Source organism: Alexandromys fortis, unplaced genomic scaffold, assembly GCF_014885135.2.
Source record: "Alexandromys fortis isolate MF-2015 unplaced genomic scaffold, M_Fortis_MF-2015_v1.1 scaffold_148, whole genome shotgun sequence".
Lineage (NCBI taxonomy): Eukaryota > Metazoa > Chordata > Mammalia > Rodentia > Cricetidae > Alexandromys > Alexandromys fortis.
This window is the reverse complement of record NW_026068019.1, coordinates 2,928,604-2,953,691: the sequence shown is the minus strand read 5'-3', so window position 1 is coordinate 2,953,691 and position 25,088 is coordinate 2,928,604. Positions and strand designations below refer to the sequence as shown.

The 25,088-nt window shown below is 35.0% G+C and overlaps 1 protein-coding gene across 11 annotated transcripts in view; it reads right to left on the bottom strand.

The window, feature by feature from the left end:
• Birc6 (baculoviral IAP repeat containing 6) overlaps positions 1–25,088 on the bottom strand; it is a 189,692-nt gene that overhangs the window by 92,383 nt on the left and 72,221 nt on the right. For 4 of the 11 annotated variants that reach the window (XR_007595527.1, XM_050162964.1, XM_050162968.1 and 1 more), the window contains 17 exons: positions 23,688–23,821; positions 22,710–22,871; positions 22,482–22,613; positions 21,906–22,003; positions 19,362–19,509; positions 17,579–17,712; positions 16,727–16,873; positions 12,503–12,690; positions 11,447–11,770; positions 10,964–11,063; positions 8,589–8,803; positions 8,228–8,436; positions 7,451–7,797; positions 6,431–6,650; positions 5,762–5,895; positions 4,623–4,760; positions 2,191–2,318 (listed from right to left, as the gene is read on the bottom strand). Coding sequence is in view for 10 of the 11 variants with exons in the window: in XM_050162964.1 (XP_050018921.1) it covers positions 2,191–2,318; positions 4,623–4,760; positions 5,762–5,895; positions 6,431–6,650; positions 7,451–7,797; positions 8,228–8,436; positions 8,589–8,803; positions 10,964–11,063; positions 11,447–11,770; positions 12,503–12,690; positions 16,727–16,873; positions 17,579–17,712; positions 19,362–19,509; positions 21,906–22,003; positions 22,482–22,613; positions 22,710–22,871; positions 23,688–23,821 (2,958 nt within the window). In the remaining variant the exon portion in view is untranslated. The remainder of the gene's footprint in view (positions 1–2,190; positions 2,319–4,622; positions 4,761–5,761; positions 5,896–6,430; positions 6,651–7,450; positions 7,798–8,227; positions 8,437–8,588; positions 8,804–10,963; positions 11,064–11,446; positions 11,771–12,502; positions 12,691–16,726; positions 16,874–17,578; positions 17,713–19,361; positions 19,510–21,905; positions 22,004–22,481; positions 22,614–22,709; positions 22,872–23,687; positions 23,822–25,088) is intronic. The other 7 variants (XM_050162967.1, XM_050162969.1, XM_050162966.1 and 4 more) reach the window with 6 other exon arrangements.

Below are 25,088 nucleotides of genomic sequence, written 5' to 3'. Positions count from 1 at the left end.
AGTTCGGTTCCTAGGACCTACAACAGCTGGCTTATAAACTCCACCTTCAGGGAATCAACTGCCTTTCAGGTCTCTATAGACAATTGTACTTACAAGAAACACATTCACAAAAAACAGACATATATACACAAAAATAAAATGAAACTTTTTTAAAAAAAAGATTAATAAATTGGCTGGAGAAATAGCTCAGTGGTTAAGATCGCTTACTGCTCTTCCACAGGACTCAAGTTCAGTTCCCAGCAACAAGTGATCCAATGCCTTCTTGCCTCAAAGGCACATATACAGTATACACAAAAAATAATAATAGATACAATATAGTAAACTCTAGTAATCAAGGATATAGCTTATACTTTGAGAGAAGTAATTTTTTTATACTTTGAGAGAAGAGACATTTTCATTTTGGAAATCAAAGCACCTAGAACATCTTGTGCTACTAAACCACACCAAGAAGGAAATTTTTTTTAAAAAAAAATCTTAATTTAAAAAAAATTATATTAACTTCCTGCTGACTCAAAAGAAGGTGACATTTCTATAAGCTCAATTCTTCAGATGAAAATAACATGGTAAATAATGTGTACATGTTGACTCTGGAGGAATAATGTAGCTTGTTTATTCTTTAAAAAAAAATCACATAGGTTCATGGGGTATAATGCAATAGAACCAAATTCTAACACATGATTACCTATGAAATCACAGTGTGTATGTACAAGTGAATAAACACAAAAGGGAGAAGGGAATGAGAATATGTGTTTGTGCTTTCTTTTAATATTTTACAAAGCATCAATAAAAAAAATGAGTCTTTCAAATCATCAGAAAATGGTTAAATGGGTTTCGGAATAAAGAATGCAATCATATTTAGCAATAAAAAATATAAAAGTACTATGGGGGGAAAAATAGCTCAACAGTTTGCTGGTCTAGCATAGACAGGACCTGAGTTCAGCTCCCAGCACCCACATAGCAGTGCTGTGGAATAATCCTTTTGTACACTGTAATAATTTGTCACTCAAATTGGTTTAATAAAGCGCTGACTGATCAGTAGCCAGGCAGGAAGTATAGGCAGGTCAACCCCTAAACTAAGGATTATGGGAAGAAGAAGGACAGAGTCAGAGAGTTGTCAGCACACCCAGAGAAGCAAGATGAGAATGCCATATTGAGAAAAGGAACCATGTCATGTGGCTAAACATAGATAAGAACTATGAGCTAATTTAAGTATAAGAGTTAGCTGCTAACAAGCCTAAGCTATCAACCAAGTATTTATAATTCATATTCAACCTCTGAGTCAGTTCTTTCAGACTGAACATTCGAAACAGGAAACATCCATCTACATAGCAGCTCATAACCATATGGAATTCCAATCCAAAAGATTTGATACTTCTTTTGGTCTCCTCAGTTACCAAACAAACACATTCAGGCAAAACACTCATACGCATAAAAATAAGCAAAGTACTGAAATTCTTGTCACAGAATACAAATCTGAGAAAAAGAGACATAAAAAGAAACACACTAAATACTTGACTGTCAATATTTTACTGAATCATTACATTTAATAAATTGCACAAAAGTAAAAGAAATAAAATATAACACTACCTATGAAAACACAGAAAAAATTAATGACATGAAGAATGTGAACGGTCTGGGACCCCAGTACATGGGTATGTTATTCCAACTCTGAGGAAGTGATTATGAACTAACATCAGAAAAATAAATCCAAGCAAACACTAAAAATATGTACTTAAAAATTCTTTTAAAAAAGCACACCCAAAAATCCTGGATGAGAAAACAAGTGCAGGTAGACCCACAAACTTAAATTCAATATTATTTAATATTTAAAAATTAAAATCTAAAAGTTAGAGTGGCAGCTGACAACTTCAACTAAAGGTCAACTGGAAGCCACTAGGAATGTAAGAAAAAAGTGTTACTGGGTCTGTAAGGAAAAAATACAGGGTAAATGGCATCATGGAAAAACAGCCAGAGTAATGAAAAAAAGTGAAGAAACCCTATAAACAGGCAAACAAATCCCTTGAGGAGTGGTAATGAAGAACCTGAAAGTTTAAAGACTATCAAAACTTATAGGTATTTTTGGCAGTTCACAATAAGGTCAGCCAATAACCTGGGCAGCATGTCCCAAGCTTCTCTAAGGCCAGAGATCCCAAATGACAGTCTCAAAACAAAAACATTACTGACCATTACCTGCTTATGATGAACAAGCTGCTTTCTGATTTTTCGAGAATATAATCTATCAAGGCTACTGCCTCCCTTAGACGATCTACTTAAGCTCTGTGTGTGCAGATTATTGTTGATAAAACTCCACTGGTTACCTGGAAAGAAAAGCTTTTTTTAATAGCTGTTATAAAAATTACCTCAAAGTAACTTCCATACCAAGAAAACAAAAATATAACAATAAATCAACCAAGAAAAGCTTTTTAAAATAAGACAGCTCTCTGGAGGCTAAACAAACAACTGACAACAAAAATCTGTATTCAATTTCTTCTTGAACAGCCCACACACTTCCTGTCAAAATGCTTAAGACTTGATTGGGGGAGGGGGAGGGAAATGGGAGGCGGTGGCGGGGAAGAGTCAGAAATCTTTAATAAATAAATAAATAAATAAATAAATAAATAAATAAATAAATAAATAAAAGATTCATTTTGACAGCACTCCAGAGGCAGAGGCTGGCATTTCTGTGTAAACTCAAGGTCATCCTGATCTACAAAGAAGGTTCCAGGACAGTCAGACCTACACAGAGAAATTTTGTCTCTGTTTTGAAAAACAAACAAACCGAAGACTGATTTTGAACAACACAGTACTGATGTGTTCTAAATAAGAAATAATGACAATAATTAAAGGTTTGTCAGGCAGTGGTGGCACATGCCTTTAATCCCAGCACTTGGGAAGCAGAGGCAGGCAAACTAAAATGTATGGCTGTTATGAAAAAAGGCATACTATATTAAATAAAATTTTAATGGGGGGCAATGAAAGGAAGATATGTAATTAAAATGCAATTTTGCCACACATTGATCGTGCACACATTTAATCCCAGCACTCAGGAAGCAGGGAAAGGCAGATCTCTGGATGTTCGAGGCCAGCCTGGTCTACAAGAGCTAGTTCCAGGACAGATTTCGAAGCTACAGAGAAACCCTGTGTTTTTTTGTTTTGTTTTGTTTTTTTAAAAAAAAAAAAGTTTCGTACAAGCACTGAAAATAGTTAATCGAATTAATGACTGTCAAGATGCGTTTAATAGTTCAAAAGGCAGGCTGCATAACTTCATTTATTCTTTTGTTTTAGAACATGTCCACACTATTCTGCATTGCTCTTTCCTTCAATCTGGCCTAAAACCACACTTTCTTCACCTCTGATTTTTTTGTTGTTGTTGTATTTTGAGACAGACACTCACTGTGTATATAGCTCTGAGACCCCAATACTTCTGTCTCCCAATATCTGAAACTAAAGGTATAGTCCATCACTCAGAGACCCTTTTTGATTTATTTATCCATAATTTTAAAATATTTTCCTATTTATTGCCACTCATTAATAAAGTCTTAGTTCAAATTTTTCAAACCCTGCAATGTCCTCTCGCCATTACTTCTCTATACTAAACAATAAAAATGAAAATTAAGACTTTACAATACAACTTACAGTTTCCAAATTTAAACTGTAGTTATATTTAACTTAATGCTATTGTTTACTACTTTAACCTATAACTGAGGAAATAAATTGATTCATACACAAATGCACATTTTTATATAAAACAATAAATTCCTTACATCTGAGAATTCTTTCACCTTCTCAGAGATATTAGTATGTTACAATGGACAGAACTTTTATAAGTTCTATTCTGCTGTATTTACACGAGGTTCAGATGCCTCAAATCTTTTATCAAAATCATTGTTAATTATAAAAGATGCAATAATTCGCTTGATCTTGGATGTTTGGTTTCCCTTATTTTGTAAACTGTTTTGTGCTCCCAACCTACTAAAAAAATGAATGATAACCTTAAGAATTTCCAAATATAAATATGAAAGACAATTGTAGCTAATTAAAAGAACTGAACTAAAATGTATGGCTGCTATGAAAAAAGGCATACTATATTAAATAAAATTTTAATGGGGGGCAATGAAAGAAAGATATGTAATTAAAATGCAATTTTGCCATACATTGGTCGTGCACACATTTAATCCCAGCACTCAGGAAGCAGAGAAAGGCAGATCTCTGGATGTTCGAGGTCAGTCTGGTCTAGAAAGCAAGTTCTAAGACAGCCAAAGCTGCTACAAAAAGAAACCTAGTCTCGGGGTGGGGGTATGGGAGGCCATGACCTCAAATATAAACAAAAAATTTTAAATCCCCACAAATTCCCTTGTCATATAATTCACATCTACTTAGGTTACTATATAGTAAAAAAGTACATGTGGGGGTGAAATATATGGATGCATTAAGTAGAAGTCACATCCAGACAAAGGAGTTTGTCCACAAAATATAAATTCTTTCACAGATTCCTAAAGAAAATTAACTCATATTTTACATAAATTACATACATCTCGTATCTCCAGGCCAAAAGCCAGATCAGGAACAAATGCGGAGTCACTGAAAATCCCCACCAACACATTATTATAAACTTCTGGTACCTGTCAGAAACCTCTCCCTGTCTTTACCATTCAAAGGTTTCTTTGCAGCTGCTGCTTCATCTTCAACAGTGGCCACATAATCCAGTAACCTAGACACCAGCATAACAACCCAACTGATCATGGGAATATCTAGGACTCCTACAAAGAAACGAGAGGGAGAGATTGAAGTAAATGTGAGTCTTAGGAGAACTGAGAAAACATCTTATAAATCAAGAACACACTAAACACCAAAATAATAAAATATACCTTAAACTAGACATTCATAGTCACAAACAGTAGAAAAATTAATCTAAGAAGGGACAGGATACAAAACAAGGTATAGGATGCATGAGAAACTAAAATAAAATGTGTACCACACCTTATAATTCATAGTAAAAAATTATATTCTATACTTATTTCATGTTCAAATGAAACCTATCATTGGTCGGAAGAAAAATGTGCTTTAATGCTTCAATATATAAGGATGTTTGGTTTGATTTTTATTATGATAGTATAGAAAAAAATTACAAAAATTGTAAAGTTTATCATTTAGGAGGCAGCGGCAAGTGTAAGTCTATAGGTTCATACAGGCTGATGAGAGAACAGACAGATCTACATAATAAAATCCTGTCCATAAAAAACAAATAAAAAACCAGCTGGATGGGAAGGTGCACAACTTTTATCCCAGCTAGAGAAAGAAAGATCTCTGAGTTCAGGGCCACCAGTCAGGGCAACAAAGTAAGACCCTGTCTCAAAAAACAAACTCTTTCTCTCCCCCCCCCAATAAATAAACAAATTAACTTACTAAAAAAAAAAAACCCAAACCATCCAAACTTACAACCTCAATAATGAATTGAAAAGAATTATATGGGCTGGATGGTGGTGGTACACGCCTTTAATCCCAGCACTTGGGAGGCTGCCTAGTCTACATCGGGGGTTTCCAGGACAGTCATGGCTGTTACACAGAGAAACCCTATCTCTAGAAACTAAAAACAAACAAAAATCTATACGGCAGTCAATCACAAGAAAGCTGTTCATTCTAAAAAGCCAACATCCCAAAAATAATAAAATGTGCTGCAATAACTAGTAAAGCAGTACATCAGAAATATTTTTTACAAACTAGTAACTGTAAATGTCAGGATAGTCATTTGATATAATACCTTCTGTCCTTCTGTGCATGGTTAGCTCTGGCTGAAGAGGTGACAATAAACTATCCAAGAGATTAAGTAAGCTTTCCAATACTCCACTGTTACTAAGTGATCGCTGACCAATGCAGGAGAGTAACATAAAGACCCTAAAAACAGATACAAAGAAAAGGACCAGTCAGTATCAATTTAACTAGTCTGCTTTTTTTTTTTAAATAGATACACATGATAATTATAAAAAGTGTTGGGTTCTTAAAAGCTAATTTCAGAGTTAGTAGGAAAGATTTCTATCAAGATAAAAGATGTAAAATGAGGTTCTTTTCTAGTTATTGGTTATATTTCCTAATCCTACATCTAAGAAATCAGACACTTATCAAAGAACAACTCTACCAGAGCCTCAAAAAACACATTTACAGAAGGCATAGCATGATCTTATAGAAAATTCATGCTCAAGACCTATAAAATCCCATAGATTGATCCAGAAAATCTAAGAGGGTGAACAAGCTGTAGCATATACTATGTTATATAATATACACTATAGTTCACATCCTTCATTTATTTTCAAAACCATGAGAAGACCTATTTTATATTTTCCCCATATTTACTATCCATGTAAAAAATTTCACACTCAAATAATGTAGAAGTAAATACCATTTACAATAAACACCAATATCTGAAACCCACCTATCTTGCGGAAAGATGAGAAGCTGCTCTGAATTATACAGTTCCTGAAGAACGTTAGAAAGAAACTGGCCCCACCATCTCTCACCACCACACAGCTGAACAAGGAGAAGGCCAGTATGCAACCGTATTTTTGGAGTGCCACTGATGCACAAGTGTTTAAAGAGTTCTTCACAGGCCTGGGCGTGAAAGGTACTCTGCAAAACTGCAGGAACAGAATGCCCTGTTATAAGAAAGAAACAAATAAAACGACTTATCTAAATGTATGGTGTTGGTTCAACACCAATACACCTATATACACATTTATCCCAGCAACTAGTAGACAATAACATTCAATTTACTTTGTGATTATATACCCCATTTACATAAAATTTAGCAGTAAATATTTAGAAGAGATAACACATACACTAATTGTGTTTATTGTTTCTGTGATTAGGTTTATCAAATTACCTTCAAGAAAAAGTAGGCAAAAATTAGAAAAAGACCACGTATCTTAAGAGGGAGAATGAAAACATGAATGAGTGACTCAAACATAGTTCATGACTAAAAAACAGTAATGTATTATTAGGTCAGTATACTACTTTTATGCAATGCTTAATATTTTGCCACTCACATGTTGATGGACAGCAATACAACACACATAAGAAATTAATAAAAATTCTGTTAAGAAATATTAGAGTAAAGGAAATGACGATGAAGTCCATGGAAAAACACTTATTAACCATGTGGCAAGCCCTAGGTTTAATCCATTACATGGTTAACAACAAGAAAACTCTTTAAGAAGAAAATGAAATGTGTAAATATAAATATATTAAACAGGATGTCAAAGTAAAAATGTCTAGAAAGTAGAAGCCAACAAAGAGCACTTGCCTAACATGTATAACTATCTATTCAATCCCCAGCACCACACAACTCAATTTAAAAAGAAAAAAATCTCAGAAAGTTAATAGCATGTATCTAAAATATAAAACAGAGACACCGAATTATTTCCAGTCTCGATAAGTCACCGAGCTAAATACAAACCATTGGAAGAGTGAAGGAGGCTGAGCAAAGTGTCCAGTAAGTATCTGACAATGGTGCGTAACTGCTCTGTGGATGATGTCTGAATCAAGTCTTCTGGAACTGACGTTTCGCTCAATGTCTTCCGACTTGCACCTATGGCGACTTTGAGCCTCTGTACTGCATTATGAGCCAGATTTAGTTGAAGCTGTAGCTGAATACAATCTTGATAAGCAGAAAAAACTCTACTGTCTTCCTCAACTGCTTTGTCTGGTTTTCGCAAAAAGTACTGTGCATTATTCGCACTGTTGAGAGGAGGAAGATCAATACTCTGCAAAAGAGCTTCCAGACGATGACAGGCTAAGTTATATCTAGGAATAAAAATAAATTAACAGTGATTCCTTTAGTCTTCTGTATCTACACATTAAAAAACACATTTCTTAAAGTATGTTAAAAACTACTATGACGAATTATTGCTGGGCCAGATACTGTGGAAAACACCTTAAATTTTCATACCGAAAGGCAAAAGTGGGTAACAATCTGTGGCCAGAGGACAGCCTGGTCCACACAGTCACAACTAGTAACCCCAGAACTAGAAATAGAGACCTTGTCTTAAAGAAAACAAAACATCAAAACTACTGTTCACAAATATTAATGATACCAATTAGCTAAGAATATTCTCATACTTTCAATTCTGCTGAAACGTATACATTCATCCTCCTTTTCCTTTTTTCTATGTAGATAAAGAAAACAATCCTTGGTAGAAATAATTTAATAATATCTGAGCTATTCTCCACTAACCTGCACTGTATATCTTCTTGCAACGCAACCATCATTGCTAAATGCTGGTCAATTTCTGGCTGGTTAGCAGATTCTCCTTCACCTCTTAGAGGATCATGCATCAACTTCAGTTCACTTTCCCAAGGCAAGATATAGGTATGCCCATAGTAAAATCCTAAAGGGATCTTTGCTCTGGCATTTGTGCTTCCATAACGTCCAATAACAGTTATCTGAAATGAAGAGTTGAAAATAATCATACACATATATGATATAATTTTTAACAAATCTGAGCTTTGTATTTCAAAAAATACAGACTTGCTTATTTGGCCAAATGCTAAGAAATGCGGAAAACATACACATTTACTTTAATGAAGTTCTTTACCTTCATGAATCTGCACACAGGTGGTGGTATTAAGTCATGAAGAATTAGTGAATGGGTACTTATATCAGTTGCTACTACCAAACGCCTTCCATCCACTTCTTCTCCTAATGTCCATATGTCAATTGATAAGGAAGCCAAGTCCCCACAGGTGGGAATAAGTACATCTGTCAACAGTATAGGTCTCCCAAAATCCAGGGTCACAAATCTCCTTGCTCCTATGAAAGAAAAAAGGAGTGGCCCACAAAACAAAGGATAAAATAACCAAATTATATACTCAAAAACAGATTAAAGATTGTTTTAAAAAAATCAAGTTATTAAACTATAAATAAGTAGAAAACTTATTCATAAATTCTCTAATTGCTTAGTATATAAGACTCAAGATTTGATCCCTCACCAAAAATCTGCTAGAGTTTTAAAGGCCTGACACCAACAATTTTAAGACTGTTAATACAAAAGCAGTCAACTATATAAATATAGCCTTACATTTATTTCAAACATTATAGTTTAACAATTAAATCAGTGAATATATTCAAAGGTACACGTATAAAGTAGCAATCTGTCTTTTATTCAGAGACTGAAGACTTTTTGTCTTAATTTCCCTGCCAAGATACATATGTAACTTCGTTTGTCAGAGTCCTGTTAAGACTAGAGCAAGAGTCTAACATATGATGTTTAATATGTAGTAAAGCACAGATGAAATTACCAAGTAACAGTACTAAAATTCATAATGGAAATTAATATTAAAAAATATAAAGCAGCCGGCAGTGGGAGCACACGCCTATAATCCAGCACTTGGGAGGCAGAGGGAGGTAGATTTCTATGAGTTCAAAGCTGGCCTGGTCTACAGAACAAATTCAGGACAGGATAAAGCTACACAGAAAAACCCAGTCTTGAAAACAACAAAAAATAAAATGTGCCTTGTCAATTTAAAAAGAGCACATACTGCTCTTTCAGGAGCCATATTTGATCCCAGTACCCACATCAGGCTACTTTCTCACAACCAATTCTATCTAACTCTGGTTCCAGGGAGATCCAACTCCTTTGCCTCTATGGGCACGAGTACTTGTGCACAAAAACAGACAAGACAAGACAGTCATGCATGCACACATATATATCTATTCACAAATTCATGCAGACACACATACTTGCACATTCACAAATGAAAAACAAAGCTTTAAAAACAGCCTAAAGAAGATGGGCAATAGTGGTGTACACCTTTAATCCCAGTACTCGGGAGGTAGAGTCAGGCAGATATTTGTGAGTTCTAGACCAGTCTAATCTAAAGATCTAGAGAGCTACTTCCAATTCCAGAACAGCCTCAAAGTTATTGCACACACACACACACACACAAAAAAAAAAACCCTGTGTCAAAAAAAAAAAATTCTGCCAAAAGAAAGACCTCCAGAAGATACAGCAAATTCCAGTAGCTGCCCCAGAATGAATACAACACTGTCTTTCTAGGTTAGAACTATATCAGAAATTTGGGAACAGATTTGTATTTCTGGTCTTATACGCTACAGAAACAAAAGCCATTACTGAAATGAAATTCAAATCAGTAATAATACCATAATTCTTTTTCATTAAATTGATATGAGAAGGTTAGCAATTTCTACTATCTACACTCTGCAGAAAAAAAAAAACCAAAGATAATGTATAGGAATAGTGCTGGTTTTGACAGAACTGTGTTAGAAGAAAAAAAGGCAATTTCCAATTTCCCAAATAATAAATAAAATTATAGTCCACTTCCTCACAGGGCTCGTAGGATCCAACTGCGTCCATGGGTTAAAACCAAACTACAGTATAAATAACTATTCACATACAGAGCAACAAATTTTCTCTCTACATGCTATCAGGAACAATACTGCTATCAATTAATAATTAAATGGGTAAAAAATACCAAGAGACTTTTATAAGCTTTAAATTCTCTCTTCTAAAGCAAAAAAGATTCAATTGCTAACATAATGAAATTTTGCAGATGCTTCAATACAGAACTAAAAGTTAGTAGAATTAAAAATAAAAAGCAGCTAAAGTTTACTTGAAAATATGCATACTCCCACACCGATCACAGATTTCTGAAATACTGCATGGCACAAATGTAGATATAATGTTAGTTTTGGAATACTGCCTCACAGATTATTATAATGGTAACTAACAACTACAGTTTAAGCAGACTAATTGTATTATTCATATATCAATAGGCAAGATAGAAAGGTTTCACTTTTTCAATGGAATTAGCCAATCTATACAACGTGTACCTTCTGTGGTTCTTATACTTGGTAACCTACACTTGACAGCAAATGTGATTTACTTACTATAAATCATAAAAGGGCCAAAAGACTAGGAAAGAAAAGTAATTTTAGAAATACAAACATTACCTGAATGCATTCGTTCTATAATGATGGATTGATGAGGTGGAGGCTGAAGAAAATGTGAGGCATGAGAAATTGCAAGGGCCAGACCAGAACCAAGTGGATTCTAAAAAAGAAAACAATATAACTATCTGTACTGATACCATTCTTGCTCTAAAAACCCTTATAACCATGACATTAAACTAACAAGTCTCTTCCTGATACACATTTTGAAGAATTTTATTTAAAAAAAAAAAAGCCAGCCTGGTCTACAAGAGCTAGTTCCAGGACAGGCCCCAAAGCTACAGATATACTCTGTCTTGGAGGACAGAAATAGGAGGGGAGGGGAAAGGAGGGAAGGGGAGGGGAGGGAAAAGGAGGGAAGGGGAGGGGAGGGGAGGAAGCCGGATGTGCTTAGTTGATATTTTAAACATTTAGCTTCCAAAGGTAGAATTTATTTAAAAATATAAGAATTTGTATAAGCTAACATTTATTTGAAACATCATTTACCATTCTAGACTTGTTGGAATTTTTGTTATGTGCAGCAAGATTCACTGCTGGAGGATCAATGACTGAGCCTGGAAAAAGCTGTGCAAGTTCAGCATTAATCACAACAGAAACTGCTTCATTGGGGGGAGTCAAAGGTGGAGTCATGAAAAGTGGTGTTGTTTTTGGAGTAGGTGGAATAACATCAGATGGATGGATGAAAAATCCAGGGGCAGCGACAGGGTTGGAAGGCACAGAGTTGTGAACAGGGCCTGCTGCTGATGCTGCTGATGCTGCTGCAGCTGCTGCAGCTGTTGTCTGGTGCAACTTGGCTTCCAGCTTTGCCTTCTGTAAAAGAAACAAAAGCAACACCTATAGAAGAATCCTGACTACCTAAGTTGTGAAGAACACTCTATAGTTATATAAAAAAGTTAGACAAGATAACTAAATTCTAGTTACGTAAAGATAAAACTGGACTCAACAACACATGAAGTACTGCCTCACTAGGATATGTCTTGAAATACTATCTTATTAGGGAACTAAAATTTGATCAAAAGATGAAAACCAAGCAGAACACTTAAATGTAAAGAAAAAACCAAGTTATAAATGAACCAAAAATGGATTCAATGATAATTGATCTGATATAACTTCTCATGAGGAATTTGTACAGCTTGCACTTAGTCAGGAATTAAATCTATAAACCATGCTATTATTGTTGTTATACTTAGAATCAAATTAATGTAATTGATCTTTATAATGTCCTACATTCACTATTTCATGAAAACAGTAACCATTAACTTTACAATGTTTCTCCAGGAGTGTTTAAATATAAAATAAAATTAACTTTAAGACTGAACAAAAAGTATCATTTTCTCTTAATCATGTATTAAATAAAGTGCATTCATGTAATTTTAATACATTCAAATATATCACAAAGACTTTACCTCAATTTTTTGTTGAAAACGATTAACTCAGATTGGACAATCTACTTCCTTTATGAAAATAATGGTCATTTTTACAGTACTTTTCAGCTTTTGAAGTTTAGAGACAGCATGAACAAAGAGCCAAATAGTCTCCAACCTGTTGCTGAAGCTTCAAAAGCTGCTGCTGTTTCTCTTGCAGCACCTGTAGCTGTTGCTCGGCTGAAGCCATTGCATGAGAGAGAGACTGCAAAGCTACCTGGGCTGCTGAACTCAGGGCTGTCGAGGCTTCCCCAACTGTCCCAGATGATAGTCCACCTACTGCAGGAGTAACCCCGAAGGAACTCACTGGCATAAGACAAGGGAAAAACAAACAAAGACACCAGGATGAAGAAAAGGCTCACAGAGGTACATGGTGAAAGTACATAATTTGGCATTAAAGCTATATTAAACTTAATTAAAACTATATTTAAACTTTAAAAATAAGAAAGGCTTAGATTTTATTCAGTGTCAGGACCCTTGCCTAAAAGGCTCAGAGAACTGAGTACAATCACCACTATCACCATATACATATAAACACTGCAATGTGGTGTTACTAATACTGACACTCAAGTTCTAAGAGGGTCCTGGAACAAATTCCAAATCAAACTTTTGAGTCACTTATTTTTCACAAGTTCACAAGTATTTCTGGTATAGAAGAAATCTGCACATGATCAAAAAACTCAAATAATCTTATATAACATGAACATAAAATGTAACAGTATCATTAGTTTTCTTATACACTGAAAACCCTCTCTTAGTCTTGAAAAAACACCCTACTTAGTGGGGTGTGATACACACACCTACAATCCGATTCAAACAGAGCAGGGCAACATAATGAGATTCGCTACAAAAATCATGTCAAATTTTGCCAGGCGATGGTGACACATGCCCTTAATCTCAGGATTCTAGAGGCAGAGGCAGGAAGAGCTCCAAGAGTTCAAGGTAGCCTGAGTGAGTGCCAGGAAAGTTAGAGAAAACCTGTCTCAAAAATAGGAAGAAAGGAAGGGAGGGAGGAGAGAGAGAGGGAGAGAAAGAGAGAGGGGGGAGGACAAAGGAAAGGAAAGAAGGGAGGGAAAAAAGGATGACATTAAAATTTAAGGATATTAATTAAACAGAAGAAAGATGCTTATTTCTTGTCTTTTAACTGTAAATACGACTTTGGTCTGCATGTATGTCTGTGCACCAGGTGTGTGCCTGGTATTACAGAGGTCAGTAGAGTCTACAGAAGCGGATATAAAGACAACATGTATGTATACTAGACTGAATCTTGAATCTTCACAAAAGCAACAACTGCTCTCATATGCTGAACCATCTCCCAACCTTCACGTCCATATTTTAATCTGTAAACTAGACAAGAGATAAAGACTGAAGAGAATGTTTTAAGTCCTGGCTTTATTAATTTTGCTACAAGAGAATATACATACAACCTTATTTTCTATTTCCAGCTCAATGGAACTTCAAACTGAGAAAAATACATTTTACACACAGTCAAATCTAACCCAAATTACTTATTTACAAACATTTTCACCAGTAAAAGCAAAATTTGACTTTTTCAATGTAGCTCATCAATATAGTATAAATGAACACTTTTTCCATTCAATACTTATACGTTTTGAAAATCTGATGTAAAAGCTTAATTTTATAACTTATTCTAGCACATTAACATAATATAAAAGGTCAGTCTAATACAGTTAATATTTTAATATTTATATTATTACAGGCCTTTACTAAAAAGATCCAATGGAAAAGAGTAACTATTATAATGACAGTATACTTTGTATATATCACTAAATGATCCTCTTTTTTATTCTTTGGTTTTTTTCAAAACAAGAGTATTTCTATGTAGCTTGAGAAGTCCTGAGACTGCTCTGTAGACCACACTAGCCTCCATCTCAGAGATCCACCTGTCTCTGCCACCTGAGTGATGGGATTAAAGTGTGTCATGCCTGTGCCTAACTGAAATCCATAATAAATTACAACACTTAACAGATTATTAGATACATGAGGTAAATGTCATGACTCCAATCCTCTGCTGATTAAACAATGACACAGTAGCTAAGCTCACAGTGAAAGAACTGGGTATGGAACCCGAGCCAAAATAAACATGCATCTTATCTAAACTCATCAAATCAATAAAATAGTAGAGCTATTTAAGCAGAATACTACTGTATTACTATGTGTATGAGATAGTGTTATAATCTCATTTATAGATAATGAATCTAAAGTAAGGAAGCAGTACTCAATCATCAATTTCTAAAAGTGGGGAACATAACAAAAGCTATGTATGTCAAAAAATAAACATAGTACATGTAGACACTACCTATTATAAGGGGGAAAAAAGAAATGATTCCATTGCTTGCTTCGCAAGAGGGGATAACCAAAGATATAAAGAATAATTTTTCAGACCTAATATTTAAGTTTTAAATCAAGAGCTTGATTTGTATATGTATGAGTATTTTACCTAAATATATGAGTATACATACCATGAGTGTTCCTAGTACCAATGAAAGCTAAAGTGATGTCAGATACCCCAGAACTAAAGTTACAGGTGGCTGTGAACCATCCTGAAGGTGCTGGAAACCAAACATGGGTACTCCTCTGCAGGACCAGCCAGGGCTCTTTACCCCATGAGCTATCGCAATTACCCCAATACTTTTACATTTTTTAATGTCTTCAAAACATTAATGATTCAAACACAAATTTTCTTAAAACTAAAAGTATTGGTTCCTAATCCTTATGACAGGTTCCAAGAGAAGATCATGGTTTCCCTGTTAAAAGTTTTCTGTAAGCTTTATGAAAAGACTACAGTGTAAGAAAACAAAGCAATCTTGACGTTACCAAAACTTCCATTCATATATATGTATTTTAAATCTGAAGTGTCATCTTCATACATAAACTAAACTTTGTTTATTTCCACAATAAAAATGTACAAAGCAAAATTTGAAGGAAAATAAAATTAACTGATAAATTCTTTTAAAACTGTCCTTTCCATAATCAAATCCAGGATTATAAACTGAATTCTCCTATTGTTTGTAGTTTTTTTTTAATACTATTGATATATTTTTTTTAATCTGCTTCTTTGACAGGACTAGGAACTTAATCCAGATTTTTTGTTTTGGTTTGTTTGTTTTTTGAGATAAGGTTTCTCTGTGTAGCTTTGGTGCCTGTTCTGAAACTAGCTCTTGTAGACCAGGCTGGCCACAAATTCAGATTCACCTGCCTCTGCCTCCTGAGTGCTGAAATTAAAGGTGTGCACCACTACCGCCAAGCTTTAATCCAGATTCTTAAACACACTTGGCAAGTGTTCTACCACTGAGCTACACTAGGCCTGTAAGATTAAGAAAGAGGTTGAAGTGGTAATGGCTTAAATAAGATTACTAGTAAAGTCAGTTCAAGAAAGATACTATTCAAATCCTTCTGCAAAGGAAATACAGACTTAAGCCAAAATACAAATATTCTTTATTTGTTGTTTTTGTTTTTGAAGACAGTACTGGAACTCACTCTGTAGAACATGCTGGCTTCGAACTCACAGAGTTCTACCTGCCTCTGCGTACAAGTGCTAAGATTAAATGTGTGTACCACTACCACCAGATTAAAATACAAATATTCTTTATTATAAAATTTTTAATTCTTTTTGCCGAAATAAACATATATTAATCCTAAAACGTTGGAAGGAGCACACAGAAAAAAATTAAATAGCAAGCATCTGCATGATTTACAGGCATAATTGTTACGTGTGGAAGTTGCTGATCTAATCAATACCAACACATACTTACCACAATCATACAGTGTTCATCACTGCAACACTTCCAAGACCTCACTAAGACAAGCTCTTGTTATAAAGCCCAGGCTGGATTCAGTATTCCAGTGATTATAGGCAGGTAAAACACAACTGAAACCACCATTAATTTAAGTATAACAAGAAACATCAGGATATCAAAATTATAAACTAGCTATCATCTGATTGTTGAAGATGGATATGGAAATATTTATCTACCTTACTCTTCTGTTTTCATTCTGGTTGATATTTCCCATAATAAAAAGTTCCTAGAAATGTATACACATATAAAAATAAATGGTTTTAAGGAAGTACATTACTGGGTAACAATGGAAAAATCATGTACTGACCTTGAATGCAAAAACTATTCATGGTATTCCCTCACAACATATCTCTCTCTCTCTCTCTCTCTCTCTCTCTCTCTCTCTCTCTCTCTCTCTCATATATAGCTTCTACTTACCATTCAGAAGATCTAAAATTTACATATATAAGTTTGGATTTAAATAGCTTCATATCATTCTTGTACATTACTACACAAAGAATGTAATAAAAGAAGGTATATACCAGTAAACGTACTTGCATCATCCCTTTCTATTCTGGTTCCATCACTAGTTGACACGCAAGTAAAGTGCAGGGGTTCAACCTCTAAAAGTCCAGTGAGAGATGTGAAACTTCCCTCAGCAGCTGTGCAACTACTGACTTTTCCATTTCCTAGTGCAGAAAGGAAAACAAACCTCATAATGCAAGAAGATAATCTATACAAGGCATGAAGTAACAATAATCATGACTACTATACCAAAAATGTACAAACATCACACACTACTTTAACAAAAGGGACATTAAGAAAAATCTATAAACAAAGATACTAGTTCCTTCATATAAAAGCAGAGCTGAATAAAGGTTGGTAGGAATTCACAGTAAAAGAAACTTATAGCAGGTATCAAACTGAATCTCTTAAGCAGTAAAATTCCAGTGAAATAATTGCAACAACAACAAGAAAAACAATCAAATTGGATGAGTTGCTTTAAATTTTGAAAACAACTTTTTTTGTGTTTTAATATTTGCAAATTTCACTATAAAGTATCTTTAGTATGCACTTCTGAAATACTCAAAATTCTGAAACTTTTTTGACCACTAACATAATGGACAAAAGTTTCAGTTTTGGATTTTCAAATTACATATATTCAAAGTTTTTTTTTATTTTTGAGAAGAGGGACAAAGAAATTAATACATTACATCAAATGGTTTTAATAGTTCTTAGACATTATGGCTAAACTCTTTAAAAAAAAACTTTAGTGTTCTGAAGACAAAAGAGAGTAGCTACAATAAAGAGATGGTAAATTAAACTCAGTATCTAACATTAAGACAGATGAATAAAATACAGAACTATTTGTGTTCTATAAAAGAGGTCGGTACCTGAAAGAACATCCGATAAATCAATTTCATCTGACTGGACACCAATGCTGCTATTGTATACATTTTTACAAGAAGAGCCACTCATCTCCAAGTCAAAAAGGACTGGATCAAATGGGGAGCTGTATAATCCATATCTGATAAATGAAATAATGCAGTAAATAATTTACTTCTCAGCCATTTAATTAACAAATTACCTGTTTTGTTTCAAAAGCAATTTGACTAAAAGGGGCAACAAATTCACCCAACACCAGAGAAAACTACATTCAAAAAACACTGTCCAGAAGCCAATAAACAAGATTGAAAGAAACTGGTGCCAAGGCAACAAGACTGCTGTCTATGCCTGAGGTAAGGAAGGGAAAAAAACAAAAAAGAAACCACTCCTTTCTCCCATTCCCTCACTACAATGACAAGAGATAATAAAAACTTTAAGAAAAATTTCATCAAAATCAGGATTTATAACCAAACATACTAGAAAAGCAGTGGTCTAAATAAAGAAATGCCCAACTTAAAAGCTGAAAACCATGGGCTAGAAAAATGACTTAGTGGTTGAGTGCACTTGTGGCTACTACAGAAGACCAGGGTTTGGTTCCCAGCACCTATATGGTGGTTCATACAAACATTCGTAACGCTAGGTCCAGGTTATGTGCCACCCTCTTCTGACATCCACAGGAACCAGTTATGCACACAATGAACATATGTACACACAGGCAAAACACTCACACATATAAAGTAGAATCTAAAATTTTTCTTTAAAAGATGAAGACCAGGAAAAATTGTAAATCCAAACTTAAAGTTATTTCACTGCAGGAAGATTTAAAGAATTTCAGGTAAAAGTAACAAGTGATTTACATAATTATACCTATAAAGTTGTACCATTAATAAATTATATTACATGCCTCTTGCATTAGCAAAGCAAAGCATCTTTGTTAAATATAGGGCTGAAAAGATAGCTTAACAGTTAAGCACACTGGCTGTCCTTCCAGAGAACTTGGGATTGATTCCCAGCACACAAATGGCAGCTCACAACCATCTGTAACTCCAGTTGCAGGGGATCCAACTAACTTTTCTAGCCTTCCTAACACTGCATGCATGTAGTACACAGATACAACATGCAGGAAAAAGAAAACAAAACAAAAAACAAAAACAAACAAACAAGAAAATATACAACTTTAAAAAATATAATTAGCCCTCTGAATAAACACCATGAAATGTTACTAATGGCTGAAGGGAATAGTGGCAGAGAAAACATGAGACTAGTCACATTTAGAAGAATATTTTGCACATCATAAATAAACTTTTTAAGGTAAAACACTGTTTCAAGTGTACCTAGCATAACGCTTTGAAAGAAAATGGTCCCCAAAGAGAGCAGCACTATTAAGAGGTATGGCCGGCCTTGTTAGAGGGTAAGCTTTGAGATTTCTGAAGCTCAAGCTATGCCCAGTTTCAAAGTTCAATTCCTGCTGCTTATGGGTCAAGATGTAAAACTCTCAGCTCCTTCTCTAGCACCATGTCTGCCTGAACAATGCTATGCCTCTGACCATGATGATAGTGGAACAAACTTCTGAACTGTTAGCCAATCCTATTAAATGTTTTCCTTTATAAGAGTTGCTGTGGTCATGGTGTCTTGATGGAGGAAGGTCATTGGTTAATTAATAAAAAAAAAAAAACTGCCGCTCCGTTCATCACTACAGTGTCTCTTCACAGCAATCAAAACTCCAACTAAGACACCTAGCAATTTAGCAGTTCTGTGTGCACTGTTCATAATTTAAGATGTTAAACTAACCTTGTTTGAAGTAGCGCCTCCAGTGGTGTCAGCCTGTCCTGCAACTGTCTGGACACAGCAGTAAGTAAAGCTGCACAAGCCGTACTGCACCCAGCCAAGTCTTCATCCTTAACGTAATTTAGCAGTACAAAATACCAATAGACAGAACCTAGAAACAACAACAGAATCAAGCCTTTTGCTCCTTCTCCACCATATAGAACTTCAGTTTACATATTTATAAATTCAGCTACCTATATTAGAAAGATAGCTCCTTGTTCTGGAAAGATAATCTTTAACAATTTAGGAAGAAAGAACAAAAAAAAATCCTAGAACACTAATAATATAAACAGCATCCTGAGGAAAAGTCTTAGATTAAGAATTTCAGGACTGGTAAAATGATTCAGCAGGTATGGGCACTTGTCCCACAAGCCTAATAGTTAGCTTAATCCCCAAAATCAACACTGTAAGAATGCCCTTAAGCCTCCATGTATGCAGTGTGGCATTCACACCATCGCATCCACAAATACAGAAATATTTTCCTAAAAAATCTAAAACATTTTTCAGAAAGTATATTAAATCAAACTTTTGTTAAGAGTACATTAATATGCAGGCATGGTGGAGTATACCTTTAATCCAAGCATTTGGGAGACAAAGACAGGAAGATCTCAGGGCTAGCCTGATCTACTTAGAAAGTTCCAGAATAGCCATGGCCACACAGACACACCAACTCCAAAAAACAAAACAAAACAAAAAAAAAAAAAAAAAAAAGAAAAGAAAGTAAATTAATGTAAGAAAGAGCCACAAAAGCAGAGACTGGAAGTGCCAAATTAATCTGAAATACAGCTCCTCTATACACTTGATGGCAGTGAGCTTAATGCAGTACACTTCGGCAAACGAATGGAGTAGCACTCTAAACATTATGTCAGATATAACCAATGCAGCATGAATAGGAGGACCATGGCACATCAGATACTTTAATAAAGAAATCTTAGTACTAACTACATACCAGAATTTTAGCAACCGACTATATACATACACACATATTTATAAAACTCTGTAAGAATCTGTGGAAGAGCAGAGGTTATTACAGTGAGCAAAAGAATGTAAAATGCCATGCTCTATAGAGGCCATCTCAAAATTAGATAGGTAAATAAATGAATAAATAAACAATGACACCACAGAACACTGTGAGAAACATCTATAAAAACATCAGGCTACAGAGATGGTTCAGCAGATAAGAGCACTTGGTTCTCTTGCGTGAAAACTAGGTTTGGTTCCCAGTATACTCATGGTAGTTCACAATCCCATGACTCTAGCTCTAGAGGATCTGCAGCCCCTTCCAGGTCTCTTAGGGTACTGCAAACACATGACATCCTTAAATGAAGGCAAATGCTCACCTAAAATAAAATAAAAACAGATGCACCTACACAGTCATTCTCATTCTCTCTCTTTCTCTTTGTCTCTCTTTCTCTTTGTCTCTCTCTCTCACCCACACACCCACACACACGGATTAAAAGGCTAAATAGACATTCCTTCACAGTAACAGCAAAAGAACATATACAAAAGTCTCTTATTTTTTTTTACTTTATGCATGTATTATTGGGGGAACAGCTTTGCAAATCCCTTTTTGATAACTACACTTATTGTTAGAAAGTATTTCTATAGAATCCTCACTGGGCCCTTTAGGGGAACTCAGTTTGCCACAGTCACTTGCAATAATATAATATATACGCACATGCAATAGAAGCTCAACTATTTTATTTATCTGTGACATCTCCATAGAATTATTTGGCATTGCAGTTGTGACACATGATCTACAGTCAGTAAACAACTAAACAATTCAATAATTTTAATGTTAAAGAAAAAACTATGTCAAGATGACTTGAAACTACCTGTGCCTCTTATTTACTGATGGTAATTAGTATTTTTTAAATTACCTTTATTTACTGTGTGTAAATGTATGTGCTTGTGGATACAAATGCCACAGCACAAGTGAAGAGGACCGAATATGTGTGCAGGGAGTTAGTCCCCCTCATCCCAAGGTGGGGTTCAGGGACAGAGCTCAACATATCAGGCACAGCAGCCAAGTGTCCTGAATTACAGACTCAACTCACCTGTCCTTCCTATTATTAAACAGAAAGTATATGCAAAAAGAACCACAATTACTAACCCTACAAGAAATACATTCAGGGCTGGTAAATTGGTTTAGTTAGTATAGACCTAATATACATGATGGGAGACCTAAATCCAAACTCTAAGAACACATCTTTAAAAACGGGCATGATGGCATGCTGGGGAGATGCAGACAGGAGGCTCACTGAAATCCACAGGACACCCAACTTAGTCTAATAGTAAGGCTGGAAGCCAATGAGGGACTAAGGAAAGATTCTAAAGGAAGACAGACAACATTTAAGAGAAATTATACCTGAGAATCTGATGCCTCCAAATGCACCTATACTCATAAGTAGACCTATATACAAACACAAGCACACCCAATACCAAAGTATGTACTAATTACATTATTCAGTATAACTACTTGTTATTAAAGTAAGTTTACATACATACCACCAGTTGCTGCTGCTGGCAAAAAGCACATATTATCAAGTAAAGCCTTCAACAGAACAGATCCAAATCCAGGCTGACAGGGGTCACATTTGCCATTACTGGAAAATCGTTTATTAAAAAGGAAAAATATTAAACACATTTTTTATGATTTAAATTCAACCATAAACTTGGCATAATACTTGAAAATTAAAAAAAAAAAGAAGTCAAGTAACCAAGAAGTTTTTTCCCCCAAGTTAGACGACTACAGTTACGAAAAGAAGGGCTAATAAGCAGGTACTATTCCTCTTAAATACTTCCTAGACAGTTAGGTGATGTTAGAGGACTTAGCAAGACAAGGAATAAGGTTGTGAACAATCAAGCAGTAAGAGTGGGGAAAGGGTACCACTCAAATTCTCACAATTACAGTTATTAAAGTCAGCAGATGTATTTAACACTGCATTTTACACCAAAGAGCCCTAATTCTTCTTTAGTAGCTGTTCAAAACTTACTCATGGATTAGATGAGAATTAAATCACATCATAGACCCCAAACCATAGGCACAATTAAAAGTATGCTTTGAAATAAAAACATACCAACCTAATGCACAAGGCTAGAAATCGGGCACATTTATGGGCTATACTTCGTCCTGCCTCAAAGAAGCAAACACGTACAATGTCTGAAAGACATTTTCGTGTTTTTGAAAGTAGGCACTCATTTCCTTCCTTTGAGCTGCAAAATAAGAGCAAACACACAGACTCATTTGGTCTCTGAATCTTAGCAGTCAAGGGATAGGTATTAAAGGTAAGCAAAATCCTAATTATTAACCTGCCAGGTCCATTTGAATGGACTCCAGCTAACCAGCAGAGAGCATCCAAAACAAGACTCTGAGCGTGTTCTGTGACTTGCCCATCATCTGATCTTCTACAAAGAGTATTAAGAAGTTTCTCATGGAATTCTGAAAACTGTAACATGGCACAACGCTGAACCCTAAAAAGAGATATACAGTATATTTATACCACTGAAAACAATCAGACTACTGCTATACAACATAAAGGGTTATACAGTGATTCATTTAAAATAATAAATATCAGCTGGGTGGTGGTGATGCATGCCTTTCCTTAACCCTAACACTCGGGGAGGCAGAGGCTGGCGAATCTCTGTCAGTTCAAGGCCAGCCTGGTCGACAAAGTGAGTTCCAGGACAGCCAGAGATATACAAAAAAAACCTGTTTCAAAAAAAAAAAAAAAAAAAAAACAGCAATAATAATAATTAAAAAATTAAATTTTCAAGATTAGGTAGTTCAGTAGCAGAGGACTTGCCAGCATTAAGGACAGAGGTTCAAAGCAAAAGAGGAGAATAAAAAAATGGATAAAAAGGCTTTTAAAATAGTCTTATGTGAAATACAGAATTCATAGGGTGTTTTAAAGAAAAACAAGCTTACAATGTGATCTAACAGAGTGTAGCTGAGACCTCAAATCATGCTTCTTAAATTTCTTACCTATTCCTCATACACAGTAAGTAATACAATGACCAGAAATAAATTACTGAGCACAATTAAAAATATCCTCAGAGACTGTAATTTACTTAGAGAACAGGAAAGCAAGCAAATACTTCTGGGTGAAAGACATTCAATCATGTGTTTATTTGTATTTTATTGTTATAATAATAGAATCTCCACATGTGGTGAGCCATACCTTAAATCCAAGGAGGTAGGAGAGAATCAGTTCAATGTCAGCCAGGAAGTACCTGAGACTTGAAACAACAAACAGGAAAAAGAATAGCAGACTAATGAAATGTGATTACCTTTCCTTAGAAATTGAAGTTTTCTTAAATCTCCGAATGGTGACAGAGACTTCTTGAAGTAAATCACAGCCCCGGAGATTTTCAGACTTACGAGTGCTTCCTGCATTTTCATTTTTAACATTAGATGATTTTTCCTAAACATACAAAATGAAATAATTTAAAATAAACAAATGAAACTAAAAATATAAAATAAAAATAGATTCTAAATAACAAAAAATGCATTCTAGATTAAACTGGTAAATGCCTATTTTCCCACAAAATTTTAACAGGAAAAATATAGTCAAGATTTTAAAAGCCCAACAAGTAAAAATTATACATCCAAAACTTTGGGTCTAGTCCCCAGCTACAAAAATACAGAATTATTTAGACTATCTCAGAGTTACTTTGAGGATTAACTCTAATGAAGTCCTTGAAAAACTAGAAGGCCTATGCAAATCCAAAGTGATGAGGGTGTTACTAATAATATTGTTAATGTTTCTAAACAATAATAATAGTAAAAAATGTTGGTAATATTACTTTAAAAGTGTGTTACTTTTGTTTAAGTTGCATTTGCTTAAATCTGTAAAGCTGTGATAATTTAACTGTCTTGAACACCTGAAGGTCTAATAAATATCTGAATGGCCAATAGTGAGGCAAGAGAAAGGATAAGCGGGACTGGCAGGCAGAAAGAATATACAGGAGAGAACTGGGAGATGGGGTTCAAGGTAGGATCTCAAGAAGAAGCAGGACATCAGGGAGCCGCCACCCAGCAACACAGCAATCCATGGAGTAAGAGTAAGAGTTAGAGAAGTAAAAGAACAGGAAAAACACAAAGGCCAAAGGGTAGACGGGATAATGTAAGTTAAGAAAAGCAGGCACAAAATACGCCAAGCTAAGGCCAGACATTTATAAATTAGAATAAGACTCTGTGTGTGAATTATTTGGGAGCTGGATGGTGGGACCCCAAAAGAGTCCAAGGAGTATAACATCATATTACTACAAAGAAATAACTCCCAAGTATAGGAAAATCCACATTCAGACAAGTATGAAGAAAATTAGCGATGAAGATCAAGGCTATCTCTAAAATTATTTAGCAGCAGCCTTCTCAAAAGGTCATATAAACAATAAAGCCCTGAGTTTAGAGGGAATACTTCTAAAAATACTTCCTACTGAATGAGCACAGTTTATAAAAGCTGAATTATTAGCTGGGTGGTGGTGGCATGTGCCATTAATCCCAGTTCTCAGGAGGCAGAGGCAGGCCTGGTCTACAGAGCTAGTTCCAGGTCAGCCAAAGCTATGCAAAAAAACCCACTCTGGAAAAACAAAAACAAAAAAGAAAGAAAGAAAGAAAGAAAGAAAGAAAGAAAGAAAGAAAGAAAGAAAGAAAGAAAGAAAGAAAGGCTAAATTATTTATCCAAAGTT